The sequence below is a fragment of the Synchiropus splendidus genome, chromosome 10 (assembly GCF_027744825.2).
Source record: "Synchiropus splendidus isolate RoL2022-P1 chromosome 10, RoL_Sspl_1.0, whole genome shotgun sequence".
Taxonomy (NCBI): Eukaryota; Metazoa; Chordata; class Actinopteri; order Syngnathiformes; family Callionymidae; genus Synchiropus; species Synchiropus splendidus.
This window is the reverse complement of record NC_071343.1, coordinates 16,213,709-16,233,061: the sequence shown is the minus strand read 5'-3', so window position 1 is coordinate 16,233,061 and position 19,353 is coordinate 16,213,709. Positions and strand designations below refer to the sequence as shown.

General features: G+C 46.5%; 1 protein-coding gene across 3 annotated transcripts in view; it reads right to left on the bottom strand.

Moving 5' to 3' along the window:
• The window catches only part of LOC128766396 (NACHT, LRR and PYD domains-containing protein 12-like), a 58,073-nt gene extending 40,345 nt beyond the window's left edge, over nucleotides 1-17,728 (bottom strand). The window contains exons 1-15 of one of the 3 annotated variants that reach the window (XR_008415987.1): nucleotides 17,680-17,728; nucleotides 16,454-16,582; nucleotides 14,486-14,564; nucleotides 14,275-14,412; nucleotides 13,962-14,040; nucleotides 13,612-13,831; nucleotides 11,659-13,453; nucleotides 11,413-11,586; nucleotides 10,199-10,372; nucleotides 5,761-5,934; nucleotides 5,492-5,665; nucleotides 5,109-5,155; nucleotides 3,131-4,486; nucleotides 1,314-3,040; nucleotides 1-1,219 (exon numbers count right to left, since the gene is read on the bottom strand). Coding sequence is in view for 1 of the 3 variants with exons in the window: in XM_053877997.1 (XP_053733972.1) it covers nucleotides 10,199-10,372; nucleotides 11,413-11,586; nucleotides 11,659-13,453; nucleotides 13,612-13,831; nucleotides 13,962-14,040; nucleotides 14,275-14,412; nucleotides 14,486-14,564; nucleotides 16,454-16,493 (2,699 nt within the window). In the remaining 2 variants the exon portion in view is untranslated. Of the gene's footprint in view, nucleotides 1,220-1,313; nucleotides 3,041-3,130; nucleotides 4,487-5,108; nucleotides 5,156-5,491; nucleotides 5,666-5,760; nucleotides 5,935-10,198; nucleotides 10,373-11,412; nucleotides 11,587-11,658; nucleotides 13,454-13,611; nucleotides 13,832-13,961; nucleotides 14,041-14,274; nucleotides 14,413-14,485; nucleotides 14,565-16,453; nucleotides 16,583-17,679 lie in introns of those variants that run through there. The other 2 variants (XR_008415988.1, XM_053877997.1) reach the window with 2 other exon arrangements.
• Nucleotides 17,729-19,353: the final 1,625 nt, after the last annotated feature.

The following is a 19,353-nucleotide window of genomic DNA, read 5'->3' as shown; positions in this document are numbered from 1 at the left end:
AGCATTTAAAACAGCTTAAACAAACCTTTTAAAAAATAAAAAAACAAAACTCACTTGTCTCTTTGCGGACACTAATGCTGCATTTACATACATAACTTTGTGTAACTGTGTAAACTCCTGACTGAGACTCAGTTCATATGTTTGTCCTCATTCTTGTCATAGATATGGGGCCTGTACACAGTCGACAGCACTGTACGGGTGACTGGGAAGGTGACACCACACCTGTGGCAGACATGGTTGCTTGCGATAACCAGAACTGAACTATTCAGTGGTTTTATCTGAGACTCACTGGTCTGGGGAGCCATGGCTGTGTGACTCATGCACACAGTAACATGCAGTATAAATATGGTGTATGTTACGTCAAGTCGCTTTGCGCATTTTCTGTACAGAATTTTAATTTTTCAGGGAGCACATGAGCATTGTGACAGATCAATTTCCAGGTATCATACTGTATAAACCTTTAGAATCAGAATCAAATTTATTGCTTATTATGGTCAGTGGGGACCTTACCAACTAGGAAAGTGCTTTGGAATAAAGTGCTGTGAAAAAATAAATAATAAACTAAACTAAACTAGACTAAAATAAAATAAAATAAATAAAATAAACAATGCATTGTGGGACGTTGGGGTGTCCAGAATCGCGCTGAGCCCCGAGCACAAGGGGCGGGATCCAAGCGCCCCTCAGTTGCTTCTGAACCACTGCAGCAGCCTGACTTCCACCTGGCTCTCAGTGCATGCTGGGATGGACAGGAGTGCCACCTGATTGGCTCTAGAGTTCGACACCAATCGGATGTTTCACTTTCTTCAGTCGCAAAGTAATTTGCAGATATAATGACAATATATGACAATCGTAATAAGTGCAAAGCAATTGCAAAATCCCATGAAATGTAAGCTTGAGTTCTAGTTCAAAAATGAAATGTTAATTTGAAGTTGTGAACACTACTTTTCATGTCATATAAACCTATGGCATCGCACAATATTCAAAGACATTTGTTTGTAAGCTCACACATTGTAATGACACACTGAGGTCTGCTTTGTTCCCCATTTTCATATTGAATGTGACAATCTTTGGAGGTTTGTATGTACCACAAAACATTTGACAGTGATCTGCAGGTCTGTTGACAATGATGGATATTTGAATCTGTCTGTCCTCATCACCAGTGGGTTCCAGGTGACAAGTGCCTTCTTGTGAGACAAGATCCTGATGCTCCAGCAAACTGCTACGAAGGCAGTTTCTGTCAATAGATTTACCTGTTCCAGAGCCCCTCCTGTGGCTCGGCATTCACATTGATTTGTTTAAAAGTATATACATACCTAGTACACTTCAACTCTAAGACAGGTGTGTGAACAGCCTCCAGTGGTGCAGCTATGTGGTATGTGTGTGAGTTACTCATCCTACATCCACAAATGCACATACCTGCAGACACAAAATGCAAAATCACACTGGAGCACTTCAATATATAGAGAAAAACATCACACAATACCATCCACTGTCTTTATATTACGACTTATCATAAATCCTGGTTACAGTCAAGGCCAAGGAGAAACATGCAACATTTGGACGATTACTTTGACCACCACCATTTGCTTAGAAACACATTAAAGAGGTGAGACATTTCAAGTTGCTCTGATGCCTGAAGCTGCTCTTTGAGGTGTTCTTTGCTTGAGGTTTTCCATAGCATGTTAGTTTTACACCAGGCAGGTGTGCAGCTTTGTATTGAAGTGCTATATAAGGAACGGACCAAAGGCAGGGAGACTGCTGAAAGAATGAAGATGGGAGAGTCAAACATGGCATAGTTTACTCTGGAATAAGATGTTGCACATTTACTGAGTAGAAGCGCATAAATGTGCAACAGATCATTCCAGTACAAGATGTTGTGAATCATGTTTGGTCATAAAATAGTCGACATGCATGAAAGAGAATGGACCACAGCTGCTACAATAATTTAGACTCTTTCACAAAGATGAAGAACAGCCATAGAGCTGGACACATGTTCAGTTCATGTGTTTCTCACAGACAATAATTTGGCCTCTGGAGCACAATCATAAGGTCGATGAGGTGGTAATGACGTGGCTTTCTCCTTGTTGAACGCAGCTCTCAAAGCTTGGTACTCTACTGGAATGAGAGACAGATCAGTGCTGTCACTGGTACAAGGAGGACCAACAGTGGGAGGTAAAGCGGAGAGAAGACAAACTTTATGACAGTTTAGACTCCAACTTATGATTTTCTCCATTCTCCAGTCAATGTGGGGGTTATGTTTGAGAAGCAATGGGCGTCCAAGGATTACAGGCACGAACGGGGAGTCCAGAACATAAAAACTAATCTCCTCCTGATGGTTACCAGACAGAAGGAGGCGCACAGGAGCAGTCATACGGGTGATTGAAGCCAAGAGACGGCCATCTAAAGCATTCGCTTCAAGCGGTTCAGGGAGCAGAAAGGTCAAAATATTAAAAGGTTTTCACAGTGTTGACATCAATAAAGTTCTGATCAGCACCAGAATCAATGAGTGCAGACAATTTAAGTGACTGACCTTGGTGATTTATGGTGACGTCAAACTTGGTGCGCAGACGGGGAGATTGTGGGAAGGAGGTGCGGCTCGCTAGGAGTCTCCCAGATTCTAGCGAACCTGCCCGTTTCACGGACAGTGAGGACACGTGGTTAAGAAGTGTCCGCTCCTCCCACAATACAGACAGCTGTTGGACTGAATTCGACGGCGCCGCTCCTACGGATCAATGCGATAACGCCCCAACTACATCGGCTCTGAAGTGTCATTGGGCGGGAGAACAGGTGTGCCTTCATCCTTGGGGGTGTGACCAATCGGAGAGAGCGATTGACGAGGCTGGGCGGAGACTGGGTTCAGCGTGGTTTGCTGCTGTCTTTGTCTCTTCCGCTCACGGTGGCGGTTGTCAACCCTGATAGACAGCGCAATTAATTCATCCAGGCTAGTGCGGTGATGGTGCAGGAGGTGCAGGCTGTGGAATAGGGGTGCAGGAGGTGCAGGCTGTGGAGTAGGGGTGCAGGAGGTGCAGGCAGGCAGAATCTTTGAGGCAGAAGAAACAAACTGAAGTAACTCTGACTATGCGATGTGCAGGCAGAGGTAAATAGCAAAATATCCCGCTCGAAGACCAACCATGAAGGGTTGACAAACAGGCGAGGACTGGCAGGTTGGTCCGGTCTTTATACCGTCAGAAGATTGGAGGCAGGTGTGGATGTGACGAGGTGGGTTGGGCGGTGACGTCAGCGGAAGAAGTTGTGACAATAAAACAGTCTACAAAATTAATTATTACTGACCATATTGATCATAGTGCAATAAAGAAATAACGATGTGCAATAACAAATCATTCAAGTTTACATCCAGATAAGTGCCACTTTCTGTAATTACGCTCTTTCACTGCTGCTACTTGTGTATATATTATTTATTAGTTCCTATTTGTTGTTCTCTGAATGCTTGATTGTTTTGATATATTTTTACATTGTTCGCACCAAGGGAGTACACTGTACAAGGACAATAAAGGCTATTCTATCCTATCCTATTCTATCTGAACTCTTCACTGAAGGTCGACTGACAGTTCAAGAGTTCATGGATGAAGATTGTTGTCATGTGATCTGTCCACAGGGAAGAAGAAGAAGGACAGACTGGTTTGAGAATGTGTTGAAGTCTTCTTCACATGAGGATGGAGACTTGGAGGAGTCTTTCAGGGACTGAACACAGTGATGATAGATGGAGCTGGAAGAGACCACTGAGCAGGATGTGAAGACGTTTACAGGAGAAAGGAGGAGAGGGATGAAAGAGAAAGTTTCTCTTCTTCAAACATCTCACATTCTTTTGTTCTTTTCTGCAGAAGAACTCATTTGTTTCAGAAGCAGATTCATTCCTCACTGTCAGCAGTTTGGATGGGGATTTGAACCAGCAACACCAGTTTGTTGGAGGAACACACTCACACACTCAGGTCACACACACACACTGAGGAACCAGAACCACGAGCCTCTCTGAGTCCAAATCCCAGGTGCAGAGGTTCAGTGGAGGTGAATAGGGTGTAGAGGAGGGTCCAGACTCCAGAGGAGAATCTGTAGAAGATCAAAACTCCAGCAGGTGCGTTCAGCAACACTCCAACTCTGTGAGAGACTTCTGAGCTCTCGATGACAGTTTCTGTCTTATTGTGACAGACTTTATATCCAGCATCATCAGAGCAGCTCAGACTCCAGGAATAACGGTTCTGTCCAAACTCAGACTCGTCTTCTTTCCCTCCGTCTCTCCTGAGAGTCACGGCCACAGAAACTCTTCCTCTCCACTCCACCTCCCAGTAACAGACACCAGTCACAGCGTCTCTGCTCATCACCTGAGGACACCACTCAAACCTGTCGGGATGGTCCAGATGGTCCAGATACTCCTGATCCTCCGTCACTAGCTCCACCATGTGGTTGTTGTTGGACAGTAGGAGGCGCCGGTGAGCTGTGTCTGGGTCCAGTGAGAGTGGTCGGAAGTCTGAGAGAAGAAGACACACGTGGTGATGATGGAGGAAGTACATACCTTCTCTTTAAGAGACAATCATTGTCCCAGCAAGCCAGGGAAGGCTGCTCTGTTGGTCAACATGAGCTACAGTGGAGATCATGAGCCCACAGGTCCAAACTGTGTCAGGTCAACAGTCATCTGAGACTGGGGCCACCTCAAGAGAAGAACCAGGAGGACTGGAACATCCCAGAATAATCTGGAGCAGCTGATGTGAAAGACATGTGAAAGACTCAAGTGTCTCCATGTGAGGTCAGGAGCTAAGCTAGCCTGTCGCTAACATCAGTCTAGTTTAGGGAACATGATGATGCTCAGAACTCCTGAGACTCTGGAGTCAAAGACTGAAGAGAGTGAAGGAATCAATGTTGGATGATGAGGAAAGTCCACAGTGCTGCTTCTAGATCTACACTGAGGCTCCTCACTAGCTGCTGCTGGACACCATGTTTGTGAGCAGTGTTCTGGGCAGTGACCTGGACTTGATGAAGACAAGTTCCAGCAGCAGATTCAAGGGTCACATGATGTCACTAACATCACAGCTGCTCCACTAGAAGCTGACAGAGTCGAGGAGTTCTCATGAAGCAATAAGATACAGACTTACATCTCTTCAGTCCAGATGTTAACCTCTGTGGTCCACAGTAATCCAGCCTGGAGGAAGAAAGAGGCAGAAGGATGAGAGCAGATCCATGTGGCTTCAGATGTTTCAGGACTATTATCTCCTGCTGCTAAGTGGACGGCTCTTTCATGAGTGCGTTGGTGACAACAAAGATGGATCTCTAAACAGCTGCTCAGTCTCTACTGTCTCCTTGGTGTGTCCACTGGTGTCCAGCAGGAGAACAACATGTGTTTGGAGTCATGTGCTCAGTTCAGATGAAGAGTCTGAGCAGCGTCACACAGCCACATCCTCTCTGTCTGCTTCTGGATCACATGTTCAGTCTGAAGCTCTTTGGAGCTCAGTCACTCAGTTCTGCTGCTCTGTCATACCTGAGAGTCTCCAGCCTCCAGTCGGGACTCTCCACTCCAGCAGACAGCAGCTCCAGTCCTGGTCCTCCTGGATGATTGAAGCTCAGGTCCAGCTCTCTCAGATGGGAGGGGTTACAGGTCAGAGCTGAGGCCAGAGAAGCACAGCCTCTCTCTGAGATCCCACACCCTGACACACTGTGATGAAGGAGGAACAGTGTTTCAGAGAATCATGAGAGAAGAAGAACCCAGTTGTGGAGCAGAACTGAAGAGAGGAGATGATGTGTTCTGACCTGAGAGTCTCCAGGTGACAGTGTGGACTCTTCAGTCCAGCAGACAGCAGCTCCACTCCTGGATCCTTCAGGATGTTGTAGCTCAGGTCCAGTTGTGTCAGACGAGAGGACGGAGAGCTGAGGACTGAGGACAGAAGGGAACCACTTCTCTCTGACAGTCCACACCTGCTCAGGCTGTGAAAGAAACGGGTGTCATCAGCAAGTGAGACTTTTTCAATCCTCTATTTGGACCAGAATTAAAACTCTTTATTTAATGTCACACATTAGCTTGAGCTGAATGCAGTGGAGGTGAGTGTGGGGGACGAAGAAAGGTCGACCAATGACTAAAGAGTCAGCATATCATTGGTCGATCACCTTCTCTCTCCAAGCATCTGATGCTCCAGCACAAGTTGCTGTGTTTTTCTAACAGCAGCACATGGAGCATCTAACTCTCGTCCTCAGGAAAACATGTTCAAGCGCTACACTGAGACAGAAGCTAATGCAAATGCTGCAATAGCGCCTCATTGTGTGGAAGCTGCACTTGATATTCATCTTTGAAAAATGTTTTTGTATTTCCCAGGGAGAGACTGAGGTCACCAGGGCAGGCGTCCCGATATTGATCTGCAGCGCCCCAGTAAAGAGAGCACCAGAGTTGTTGGTCTACAGAGCATCAGCTACAGATGGGTTTGTCTTCGTCGTAGTGCAGTGTGGGCAAAGACAATGAACCCAGACGCTCCGAACCACTGTCACTTTGCTTCCACTGTCTGAGCCGTGAAGCAGCAGCAGTTTAGCGCCAGAATCTGCGCTTCAGCCCTGAAGGCAGGGCTGCCAATTCTCACACAGTCGGCCTGAGACTCACACAGATGAGGCTTGGCACACTCTCTCGCCACACTTCCCATTTCTCAGGCTTTTCTACCCAGTGACTTGATATGTGATCAACGCACTACTCTGCCACGCGCTCCGCCAAATGGCTTTTTTTTTTTACGATTACAATTTTTTTTAAATTACGATTTGTAACGGCTGGGTTTGATACACGCTACTTCCCGACCACTGAGGGATGCTGTTCCCAGGTAGCCTGGCACTGGGACCGGTGGCGCGCAGAGGTGTGTCTTGTTTTAAAAGACAAAAAAGTGTGATGGTCGTGTCTGCAAGTGTGGAAACTGGCTTTTTCTCTTGTTAATTAAACCAAGAGCAGTCATTTCTCCACACATGGTCTTGTCTTTTATTTTTCTCTTTTGACACTGGGGAAGACCCAGTGAGACCCCAACCATTACAAATGGCGCACAAACATCTGAACAACAATCCTACTGGACCTTCACTTTAAAGTTCCGGAAGTAAGGTACGTTTACGAAACGCTGTTCGTCCAAGCACCACACTCGTCCCAGAGTCGCTGACGTCACATTGAGGTCATTTTCGCTTGCATGACCTGCTTACAACGGAGTAACCTCCCGAGTCAAGCCAAAAGTTGTTGCCTCCTACATTATTGGAATTATTATGATCCAGGGAAAGTACACGCAATTACTTTAATAAATTCAATAGAATACTGGGGAGGGGGAATATGTAAATTGAACGATAAGCAAATTAATCGCTGTCTCGAAAATTATTGTATATATTGATCAGGCCATTGTTTTCGCAGGAGATGGAAGCACCGTGTTCGTGGATGTTATTTAAAAAAGAGAGGAGGCCGCGTTAATGTGCCAAACTATGTCGCTGGGAGGAGTTCTTATTCTGTGGGAGTTTTTGTTTTAAAAACTACAATAATGATTTATTTTGTTGTGCTAAAAAATTCTTGCAGCATGTGGAAGAAGGGCACAAGAGGAAAGGTGGCTCCACTAAAAAATGGTGTCCTTTTTGTGGCACAGAAATGTATGGTGCTCAAAAAAAAGTAAGAATTGCCAAATACACCAGCCATCGAAAGAAAAACTCAAAACTAGAATAAAAAAAATTGATAGTGTCAAAGAGACCTGGCTGCAAAATTACACCACAATGCACCACAATGTCGCTTCTTATCAGCATGAGGCAATTATATTGGTAAGTTTGATCATTTTGTGTGTGTGAATGCGTCAGCTGTTGAAAGAAAGAAAACCTCCCTGGGGAGGTGTTGGCATGGCCTACCGGGAGGAGACCCCGGGGTAGACGTCAAGCGTCTGCTAAGAGAAAGAGTGAGAAGGATCAGCGTCAAAAATGTTGGTTGAACTTTAAACTTTAAATTGCGTTGATCGTTGTTTTGTTTATTTTTATTTATTGATTTATTTTATGTATTTATTTATTTTACAGGGTAAGACTGAAGTCATAGCCGCGCTGATCATCGCTGGTCCTCTCGCAGAGACCAGTCGGCCGCTCTCACCTCGGCTCCCGCCAATCACGTAGAAAGAAAACTTTGTATGTAAAACTATGCATCTAAACCAAAGTCTAGCTTGAATAAAAATAAGATGCATTACTTTGGTGTCGGGTCTGTTTCTTCTCATCCCAAAATTAGGGTTTATCACCCGCCAAGTTCTCTTCCGGTTCCGGTCAATGCGAACTCGAGCGCAGCTCTCCGGCTTCAAGGGACCGAGCAGAATAGTAACGGTCTCTCTGACTCCTTATCACTGACGTCAGAACCTTACTTGGGGAAGTTTGAGCTCCACCCACGTTGAGCTCGAGGGTCCTGCCCACTTAAGCGACTCAACGTTGAGTTCAGCCCGTCTTCAACGTTAACACATGCCCATCAACCATTTCGCTTGTATCTCAAACAGACCACAGAACTTCAGCCAAATGTTCCACAACACTGGAAGTAAGAGAGACTTCTTTAAAGCGGACCATTGAATATGCTCTTAACATATTACCTTATCATATTATATTACATCGTTGTGATGCAACAGGTCTGTAATTTCATTTGTGTCTTTATCAATATTTTTGAGCTTGATGTTAACCGAGCACAATATTAATATAACAATTAATAATTAATATAGTTTCGTCATTTTAGATTGATAGTGTAATAACATTTGGATGAAACACGTCATGATGATGTAGAAACAAGATATATATTTGTCAGAATAAATGATGTTTTCATGATTAGAAGCCTTTTATTAAAAGTCTGTGTATTGGACATTGTAACAAAAATGACAATGTGACCACATTTGCACTTTAGAATTGAAGTCTAACTTGCTGACTTTACTGTTCTCTCTTTCAGAGTTCACAGTCTTGAAGTCTTTGCTTCATTTGAAATGAATGAATGTGAGGCTGACAATAAAAACAAACTGCATTTGTGTGTTGTCTTGATTATGACTGTATTGAAACTGTGTTCCAAGTGTTCTCCAGTATTTTGTGCGAGCTGAGTACACAATTTAAATGTTTGTATTAGTATTAAAACACATCTGTACAGCGAAACCACATACTCATTTGAGTGACACAAAGGTCTCATTTCAGAGTCAGACTGAAGTATCTGTTTTGTCCACTTGTATTTTTCATGTAAATTGAGAAGATTCAAGAAGATGGTAAAATAACTTGCAGTTGTAAAACTGTACCACCCGATGGCACCATAAAGACAGTCTACGTTACCTTCCTATGTTAGTTGCTTCATTCTTAATGATCATTTTACAGGTGAAAATGGCTCTCCTCCAGTATACAATTAGTGACGAAGAGTGAAGATAATTTTTTTGGGTCGTATTTTTGCTTGCAAACTCCTGATGTTTCATGCCGGTTTTATGTTGGGGCAGAACGCTTGAACTCAACGTTCCAGGGTAGCCAGGGTATCTTGGCTCTGTTTCTCACTTCCCTGGCGCGATGTTTGATGTGATGTTTGTCTGTGATTCTGTTGTCTGTAGCCCTCCAAACTTCTCAGAGGCAAGCAGGACATCGTCATCTACAGACTCATCCCTTTCTGAGGACGATTGGGCCGGTCCCTCGGGTCTCCATCTTAGGAGAATTGCAGCGTTGGATCAGGGTACACTGCAGCCCGAGTTGCCTCTGGCCCTAACTATCACAAGCTTGGGGGCCGTACTTTCTCTGACGGCTCAGCTCAGCCGAGCTAGTGCCAAAGCCATCCTCCTAAACTGGGTTTTACTGCAGGTACTTTCTGGTACCCAAGAAGACAGGAGAGTGGAGACCTGTTCTGGACCTCAGTCTCCTCAACCAATGACCAGACACTGTTCCGGATGTTGACGACCAGGAGACTCCTGTAGTGCGTCAGAGTGTGAGAGTACATAAACTCCTCAGATCTTGCAGAGCTGACACTCTGACTGGCTCATTAAAAAGGGGCAGATATGACCAGACCCTTTATTCTCTCTGCTCCTTTTGATCCCTGAAATCACATGGAGATGGAAGATGCTGCTGTGTGTTTGCTGGAACGTGGGATGGAAACAAACTTCACAATCTCATCCAACTCAATGATGGTCTGTTGACTCTCTGAAGCTGGAGTCTCCACCTCTGACTTTCACATTTCAGCTCTGAAGCTGGACACATGATGTGTTCTGACCTGAGAGTCTCCAGGTGACAGTGTGGACTCTTCAGTCCAGCAGACAGCAGCTTCACTCCTGGATCCTTCAGGATGTTGTAGCTCAGGTCCAGTTGTGTCAGACGAGAGGACGGAGAGCTGAGGACTGAGGACAGAAGGGAACCACTTCTCTCTGACAGTCCACAGCTGCTCAGGCTGTGAAAGAGACGAGTGTCATCAACAAGTGAGACTTTTTCAATCCTCTATTTGGACCAGACTTTAAACTCTTTATTGGAGGACACACTGAACTCTTTCCACTCAGAAGATCATCATCACATTAGTGTTGGAATATTTGAAGCAGTATATATCAGTCACGATCAACTTGATTAAACATGAAGACAAAAACACAAAGCAGATGAAAGAGGAACAAAATATTGGGGGTGTTGTTGATAAAGAGGAGACTTTATATTTATCCAGCTGCTCCAACAGGAAGTGACATCACAGATCAACTGTAAACGAGGAAACCTGTTCTAACTTCTCTCTTCCCAGTTTCCTGATCAAGAATCTGTCCTTTGTGAGCAATTGAAAGATTTGACCTTAAAAAGTTCCTCAAAGTCATGATCCACTGGATCAGACTGACTGTTGCAGCAGTCACATGACAGGAGAATGTGGAGACGATCCACTTTGATGTTTCTCCCTCGGAGGCTCAGGACTGTGAAGCTGCTTTTATCCTGCAGCTAAAATGACTGGGATCAGTGGGTCAGGATGGTAGTTTTGTGCACTATGATCGGGTCGTCCTGGTGTGTGGACCCAGGTCAAACAAGCCTGCAGTAGAAATGGGTTTTTATCAGGCCTGGCCCGACAGCTCATACCACCTTCACCGGCTAATGTCCCTGACGTCTGCATTGTTGTACGCGTCTGTCCTGCTTTGTTTGTCACCCAAACTGATGCAGAGATTTTTTTATTAGACCGATTCATCAACCCTCTCCTCTTGAACTCAATACGATGAGGACTTGTTACGTTTACCCCACAGAGTGATAAAACAACTGGTCCACTTTCATGTGAGTCCTCATCATCACATGTGCACCTGTCACAGTCACATGACTGCAGGAGGAACCTGCTGGAGACTGACGCCACTGAGAATCAGCTGCTGCATTGAAGAGCAAACTGATGAGAAACTGTGACTCTCTGAAAGAAGGAGTCACCTCTGACTTTCACATTTCAGCTCTGAAGCAGGACACATGATGTGTTCTGACCTGAGAGTCTCTAGGTGACAGTGTGGACACTTCAGTCCAGCAGACAGCAGCTCCACTCCTGGGTCCTTCAGCTTGTTGTAGCTCAGGTTCAGTTGTGTCAGACGAGAGGACGGAGAGCTGAGGACTGAGGACAGAAGGGAACCACTTCTCTCTGACAGCTGACATTCTCTCAGTCTGAATAAAAAGAACAAGGGACTCAAACTTTCATGTTCAGTTCACATCATCATCATCATTTGATCCACTCACAGAACTTCCTTTGATGCTTGGACCACAGGCAGCAGCCTCTCAAGAGCCTCCTCTGAAGCAGAGTATTTCTTCAGGTCAAACACCTCCCGATCTTCCTCTGAGGACAGTAAGATGAAGGCCAGGGTGGACCACTGAGCAGCAGACAGTTGATCTGTGGAGAGATGCCCTGATCTCAGCTGCTGTTGGACCTGCTCCACTAGAGAAGTGTCCTTCACTTCACTCAGACAGTGGAACAGATTGATGATTCTCTCTGGAGACACTTTCTCACTGATCTTCTTCTTGATGAGCTCTGCTGTGTCCTGATGGGTCCAGGAGCTACTTCCTGCCTCTGGCAACAAACCTGGAAGGAGATTCTGGCTGCTCTGCAGAGAAAGACCCAGGAGGAAGCGCAGGCACAAGTCCAGATGTCCATTTGGACTTTCTACAGCTTCATTTATTGCTCTCTGGTAGAAATGTCCTGGAACACATTTGTTTCTAAAGAGTCTTGTCAGTAGAGACATTTGTTGTGACTCAAGCAGGTCGACTCCAGAGTTGAAGAACTTCAGATGGACATGAAGAGCAGCCAGAAACTCCTGAAGACTCAGGTGGATGAAGCAGAAGACCTTGTCCTGGTACAGTCCTCTCTCCTCTCTGAAGATCTGTGTGAAGACTCCTGAGTAAACTGCAGCAGCTGTGATGTCGATGCCACACTCTGTGAGGTCTGATTCATAGAAGATCAAGTTCCCTCTCTGCAGCTGCTCAAAAGCCAGTTTTCCCAGACACTCAATCATCTTCCTGCTCTCAGGATCCCAAACTGTGTCAGTCCCAGCTCCTCCATGGTACTTGATCTTCTTGACTTTGGCCTGAACCACCAGGAAGTGGATGTACATCTCAGTCAGGGTCTTGGGCAGCTCTCTGGTCTCTCTGCTCTTCAACATGTCCTCCAGAACTGTGGCAGTGATCCAGCAGAAGATGGGGATGTGACACATGATGTAGAGGCTTCGTGAGCTCCTGATGTGAGAGATGATGGTGGTATGCTCCTCATCTCTGAACCTCTTCCTGAAGTACTCCTCCTTCTGGAGGTCAGTGAACCCTCTGACCTCTGTCACCATGTCCACACACTCAGGAGGGATCTGATTGGCTGCTGCAGGTCGTGTGGTTATCCAGAGGTGAGCTGAGGGAAGCAGCTTCCCCCTGATGAGGTTGGTCAGCAGGACGTGTACTGAGGTGGACTCTGTAGCTTCTGTCACGACCCGACTGTTGAACTCCAGAGGGAGTCGACACTCGTCCAGACCGTCCAAGATGAACAGAACCTGGACTCCTTCAAAGCTGCCGAGTCCTGATTCTTTGGTTTCAGGAAAGAAGCGATGAACAAGTTCCACCAAACTCAACTTCTTCTCTTTCAGCAGGTTCAGCTCTCTGAAGGTGAAAGGAAACATGAGCTGGAAGTTCTGGTGGGCTTTGTCTTCAGCCCAGTCCAGAGTCAGCTTCTGTGTCAGGAGGGTCTTCCCAATGCCAGCCACGCCCTTCGTCAGCAGGCTCCTGATTGGTCCCTCTCTCTCAGGAGAGGCTTTAAAGAGGTCTTCTTGTCTGATGGTAGTTTCTGCTCTGGTCTGGTTCCTGGTTGCTGCTTCGATCTGTCGGACCTCGTGCTCCTGGTTGACCTGGTCTGTGCCCCCCTCAGTGATGTAGAGCTCTGTGTAGATCTGATTAAGAGGGGCGGAGTTTCCCGCTTTAGCCACGCCCTCAAACACACTGTGGAACTTCTTCTGCAGGCTCCTCTTCAGTCGTCCTCCACACGCTCCAGCACGACTTCCTGAGTGAAGAGAGAAGTCACATGATCAGAGGATTATGGAAGGTGAAGCTGATCAAGCTCCAGATCATTCTTCTCATCAGCTCCAGGTATTTCAGCTCAAATGGACTTTTAGACTGAAGGATTCACATTCAGCTGGTTGAAGGTTCAAATCCTCTTACTGCTCCACACACGACAAGCAAGCTCCTCCTCCTCCATGCTCCTCAGGAGGTTCATGATGAAGTCCAGGAAAGCTTCTCTGCTGCTCCTCATCTGCTCCTCATCACACTTCACCTTCACCTCTTCCTCATCATCCTGGTATTTGGGATCATCTGGACTGAGGATCCTTTGGACTCTCCTCACTTCCTTCTTCACCAGGGTCATGACAGTCTCCTCAAGCAGCTGAAACACAAACATGTGACCTGATCATGTGACAGAAAGAAAACCTGCTGACCTCCAGAGGTGACCAGAATGCTGACTGGTGAGTTAGCATCTGTTGTAGTGAGCAGGAGGAGCTAACACTTGAACACACCTGAAGTGTGGAGTCCAGATCTGTCTGATGCTGCTGGACACACTGGGGACTGAGAACATCTGAGACCTGCTGATCCTCTCTGTGAAGAACATCAGGCAGTAAATCAGCTCTGCTTTCATAAGGACACGGATGATCTGATGAAGGTTAAGACTCAGACTATGACTCTTCCAGGTGCAGCCCAGCTGAGACGGAACAATCTAGCTCCAGATTCATGGAAACCAGATGAAACAGACGTGAACTTTAGAGAAGGAGCCTCAGAGACCTTTGATCAGGCCCAACAATCACATGAGTGGAGAGGGAGAGAAACCCTTACCTCACTCCTGAAGGCTCTTGTCCACCTTTGAAATCAATACCAAGACCCTTCGACGCATCACTCTTCAGAGACACACAGCTGGGAGCAGGTCCAGGTCCGTGTCCTCGTCCAGCAGCTTCTGATGTGAGTGGCTTTGTTCTGAACACATAAGTTGCAGTGTGAAAATGATTTCAAGTATTTGGAGCTTTGACAGTAGAACTGATCTTCTCACCTCTGAGCTCTGGTCTGGCTGCCATGGTCCTCACCCAGAGGGGCTTTAGAAGGAGGAGCTTCCTCCTCTCCGTCCACACCTTCACACAAACACAGCAGCATCATCATGGGTGGTTCTATGTTATATGTGCTTCGCCCTCTAACTGCCTTCGCTATTGGTTAATCCACATTGAGGCACTGGCCTTGGCCTGAGACTTCGGTTGATTGGTTCTCCGCCCAGGAAGGCACTCCCCAGTGTGTATAACACCACTCGTCTTTCGCCTTTCTTTTTCCACACAGCCTGAGACTCGACGTCCATCGGGTGATGTATGAGATCATCATTGCAAGTCTTGTGATTTTCCTTTGGAGGCCGTGGACCAGCACGACACCCGTGTTGCGTGTCTGGGCCCCGGCACATCTCCACCTCCTGGATTCCTGTGCTGCATGTCTGGCATTGCCAGAGCCGCATGCGAGCCAACCTTAAGTCACGTGAAAGCGCGGCTCCCGAGAGTCCGCTTCTCCGGCTGCCGAGTCCCGTCCTCGCGCATCAGCACCGGCCCCGAAGCGGCAGGTTGGGGTCGATGCAACCGAAGAGGACGAACTATGCTTCTATGAAACAGAGATGGACATCAACATCTTTCCTGAGGACGACAACGAAACCATGAACTCCGTTTTGGAGGACGCCAGCGAGACGCCGGTTCCAAGAGTCAACCCGCTGGATGAGATGCCTCGTCTGTTCCGGATGGCTGGGAAGACACTCTCAGTAGGTCTTCCGCCCGCCTACGAACCCCACCCAGAGGATTTTTCTACCTCCATCGTCGCCAAAGCACAAAAGAAGACCCCTGGGCCTGTCTTCACCTGCCCTAAGGTGGCGCACCTCTGGACTCATTCGGTGAGGGAGATCCAACAGCCGCTGGGGAGCTGTGCCCACCGCCAGGACCTTCACCGGATATGCGACGGTGGCAGGCATGGATTATTCAAAGAGTTTACCGCCCTTGGGTGAAACAAGGAGTTTTTGTGTGGCCCCCTTCACTTCTCTCTGGTCGAGACCAAAACAGTGTCTCCCGGATGAGAAAGACCGCCTCACAATGCAGCTCGTGGCTTGAACCTTTTCTTGTGCGCTACACCTCCAAAACCTAGTCAATAACATGACATTCCTGGGGGCGGCTTTGGACAAGGCAGTTTCTGAGCAGGAGGGCTCTGTCGAAGAACAGCACCCAGATGACAGTGGCAGCCTTCCAGGAGATGTCACTCGCCGTTTCAATTGATGCAGTCAGAGTTCGCTCACTGTCACAAATGGCAGTGCGCAACATATGGCTGTCTAAAACAACATTGAAAAAAAGTGGACATGTGTTCAGACGAAGCCGACTACAAGTCATCACGTGACTCCTGTTGACGGAAGTAAGTTGACAGCCAGTCACTCTTGCAGGCTCAACAACCCTGGCGGAGGGGCCGGCCCTCCATAACTTCACTGTGGTTTTAACCAATAGTGAAGGCCGTTAGAGGGCGAAACACATATGACATAGAAATTCTGGATACCTAGTGTAACTGCAGTTCTATGAATATGTGCGTAGCCCTCTTTTCCTGTCAACAATAGAACTTCGATCATCAAGCTCAGAGCTGCAGAACAAAGTCATGAGAGAAGAAAGAAGATGTGGACAGAAGAGTCCATCACATGTGATGTCAACATTCCACATGGAGGTCAGCACGGTGAGGTCTGATGGTGGATGGAAGAAGCTGCTGCTCATCAGAGCCACTGGTTCTTCTCTGTGACCTCACTGACCTCAGTCTCAGCTCAACCTTACACAGCACTTTCTATCCTCATCCAGCAACCCAAGTGCTTTTCACTGAGTCACCCATTCACACACTGACGGCAGTAGGCTGCGACGCAAACTTGTCAGGATGCTGGGATCAAACCACCAACCTCACAATCACAAGCTGACCTGTCTACCATCTGTGCTGCATTCTGTCACTTTAGAAAGTCACTGACCTGTGAGCGTCTCTCCTCTGCTCTGAAGACTTGTGTCCATGTTTGCAGGTGAAGCTTCCAGCTGAGCTCAGCTCCTTCTGATCCTCACTCTGATGGAGGGATCTCGCCCAGTGAGCGAGGGGGTGTGTCCTGTAAAAGATGAACAGAGGTGTTGCTTGTGTTTGTCATTCACCTTCAAAACTGTGTGTGTGTTGCCTGGTCTCTGTGATGGAGCTTCTCCAGGTCTGTCATCAACCAGAGCAGGTGGGTTTCAGTGAGACGCTGCTGATCATGTGACTCCTACAGACACTCTGTGGTCCAACACCTGCTCTGTTCCTGCTGTTTCTGTTCATGCACAATACTCCGATCAGAACAACCAAAAACGGAACACTTTATACGGAAGTGTTCCGTGCGTAACTGACTTTATAAATCACAGCCAACAATTGAGTCAATGAAATGCTCAAGGCTCATGGTACCATGGTGCTGAAATGTTGTTCATTGAACACTGACATCAGCTCTCACTCACAGAGCCAGAGTCTTTTCAAGTTTAAAAACTCTTATTTTCACATTTCTAGGTTTGCATCGCTGAGACCACCTCAGCTGCCTCCATCCACCTGACTATTTTAATATGGAGGCCTTTCATGCTCCTCAGACAGGGAATTGGGTGGAGCTTAAAACTGGCAACAAGTTTTTGTGGATCACAACAATGAACTCTATCCACTCAACCAGCAGTGATACTGAGAGAGAGAGAGAGCACAATCCTGCATCAGTCTTCACTGAACAATAACATTTCAGCGCCATAGTGTCCTGAATACTTGACTGTAATAACTGACAACTGATATCTTCATGAGCTCCTCCAAATCTCACTGCACTTCTTTACCCGCCCACTTTGGCTCGACACAAGCCTCCAAGCTGCGCCTCATTTGGCCCGTCACGTCAACAAGCTTTTCCTCGACTGGTGAAACCTGCTGATCCTGCTGACTGGATGAAGCAGAGGGACAACAAAACCAAATAAAGTCCCGACAAAAAAAGTCCTGTGCCATTATTCTGTATGGTTGAGAGCTGCGCAAATGCATCTGTCATTGACATAAAACAAATATTTCCCAAAATTCAGAAATTCTATCAAACTAGATAATGTAGTTTTAAATCTGGAGAGGATTCAACAACCTCAGCAGCGTCTCTGTCAGACAATGAAGCCTCTATAAACACGAGCGCAGAACAAATCAAGCATCCATGTATGAACTCACCTGAGCTCTTCGCTCACCTGTGAGAAACAGCATATGTCGAAGACTGAACTTTCTGAAGAGGAAGCTGTCTTCGCTGGCCACACCTAAATACTTTAAATGCTTCAAGTACTTTCACTTCTGTTCAGTGGATCATAGCTGCTTTTTACAACGATTGTTTCAGCAGGAAATCATTTCATAACTCATTAATATTGGTCATTCTTTACCGTGAAATCTTCATTTGACTCTGTCATGTGCGACTTATCCTTGTTTGTTCCTTGCTTTCTCTCAGTGGCTTCAAATCCAGTTCATATCTTTGATGGGGATTGTTGAACATGGAGGGAGACAGGAGGAACAGCTCGACCTTCCTCACTATCATCAACCCCTCCAGGAGATGGCGATGTTGCGATCGCAACTCTTAACCACCAAGTGTCCTACAGTGTCAGCAGTCAACCGCCGCCCCTATAAGCGACACGTGCGTCGCCATATTCCCTCTAGTTTGAGTTGATCATTTTGTGCTTTTCTTCATCAAATGCTCAAAAGGAATGTTCATCCATGACAGGCACCTGCAGGTCACCTGTGTATGGATGAGGGCTCCTCAGTAGAACGACTGCATGTGATACACACACCTGTGTCACTGCCTGATGGGTCCACTGGAAGTTTCGGGACTGGAACTGGATGTTAGAAACATGCGTGCGCAAGGTCCACGAGTTATGTTTATTGGTTTTATCGCCTAAATTTTTGTGTTTTTTGAATAGTTGTCAAAATAGTCTATTTAACATTAAAGTCTGGAAATTTTGCGTTTTTACTCACATGCGTCAGTGCGATCTGGTCTGTCTGCCTGATGTAGTCCGCCAGCAACGATGGTGCTGGAGCAGGAAGTTATCGACGAACCGGTTTACGGTAAACAAGCGTTACTTTGGTCTTTTGGCCTTGTAAAACTGAGGACTGACATTCTACATCTAATTTAGCTGGTGGACCTTTGAACTTCCCAAGCTCTTCTTTGGACACCTCATCGTACTTTACCAGTACCTCCTCCAATATCTGTCTAATGTCTTGAGAAGTTGTCACACTAAAGAGCAACCCAGCAGAACGTGTGGTGTTTTCTTGTGCAGTGGTGTACGAGCGAGAAATACATCAGAAAAAGGTTACACGTAGAATGTGTGCAAAGCATATTGAAAACCTTCAAATGCTCTGCTTTCTGTGAAGATGGCCTTCACCAGAAGATGGAAGTTTTCTGGCCGAGGTCCTCCACAGTCCTCAGCACCCTCATCCATTTCTTCAGCAGTGGCAAAGGTTACATAGAGCACACCTCCATTCTGGGCCAAACTCTGGCTACCAAATTGGAGAAGAGCTGTTTCACTTCACTGATGAAGATAAGGTGTTGCCCTGGTGTAATAACTCTCTCAGAGTGGGCTTTGAGCAAGTCTACAACTTCTTCAGTTTCTTTCTAGTGCAGGGGTGTCAAACTCCTGGTCACATCATGGGCCACAAACGGCCGAGGTCGATGTCAAGTGGGCCGGACCATGAACACTTTAGCATGCTCTGCTATAAATAACCAAAATATCATGCCTTTCCTTTGTTTTGGTGTAAAGAAGCACAGAAACATAAGGAAAATCTTGAAATGTAATGAATAATTTTACAAAACATTACACAAAACACCTCATATTTCCTTGGACAAATGTGCAATTTCCTTTC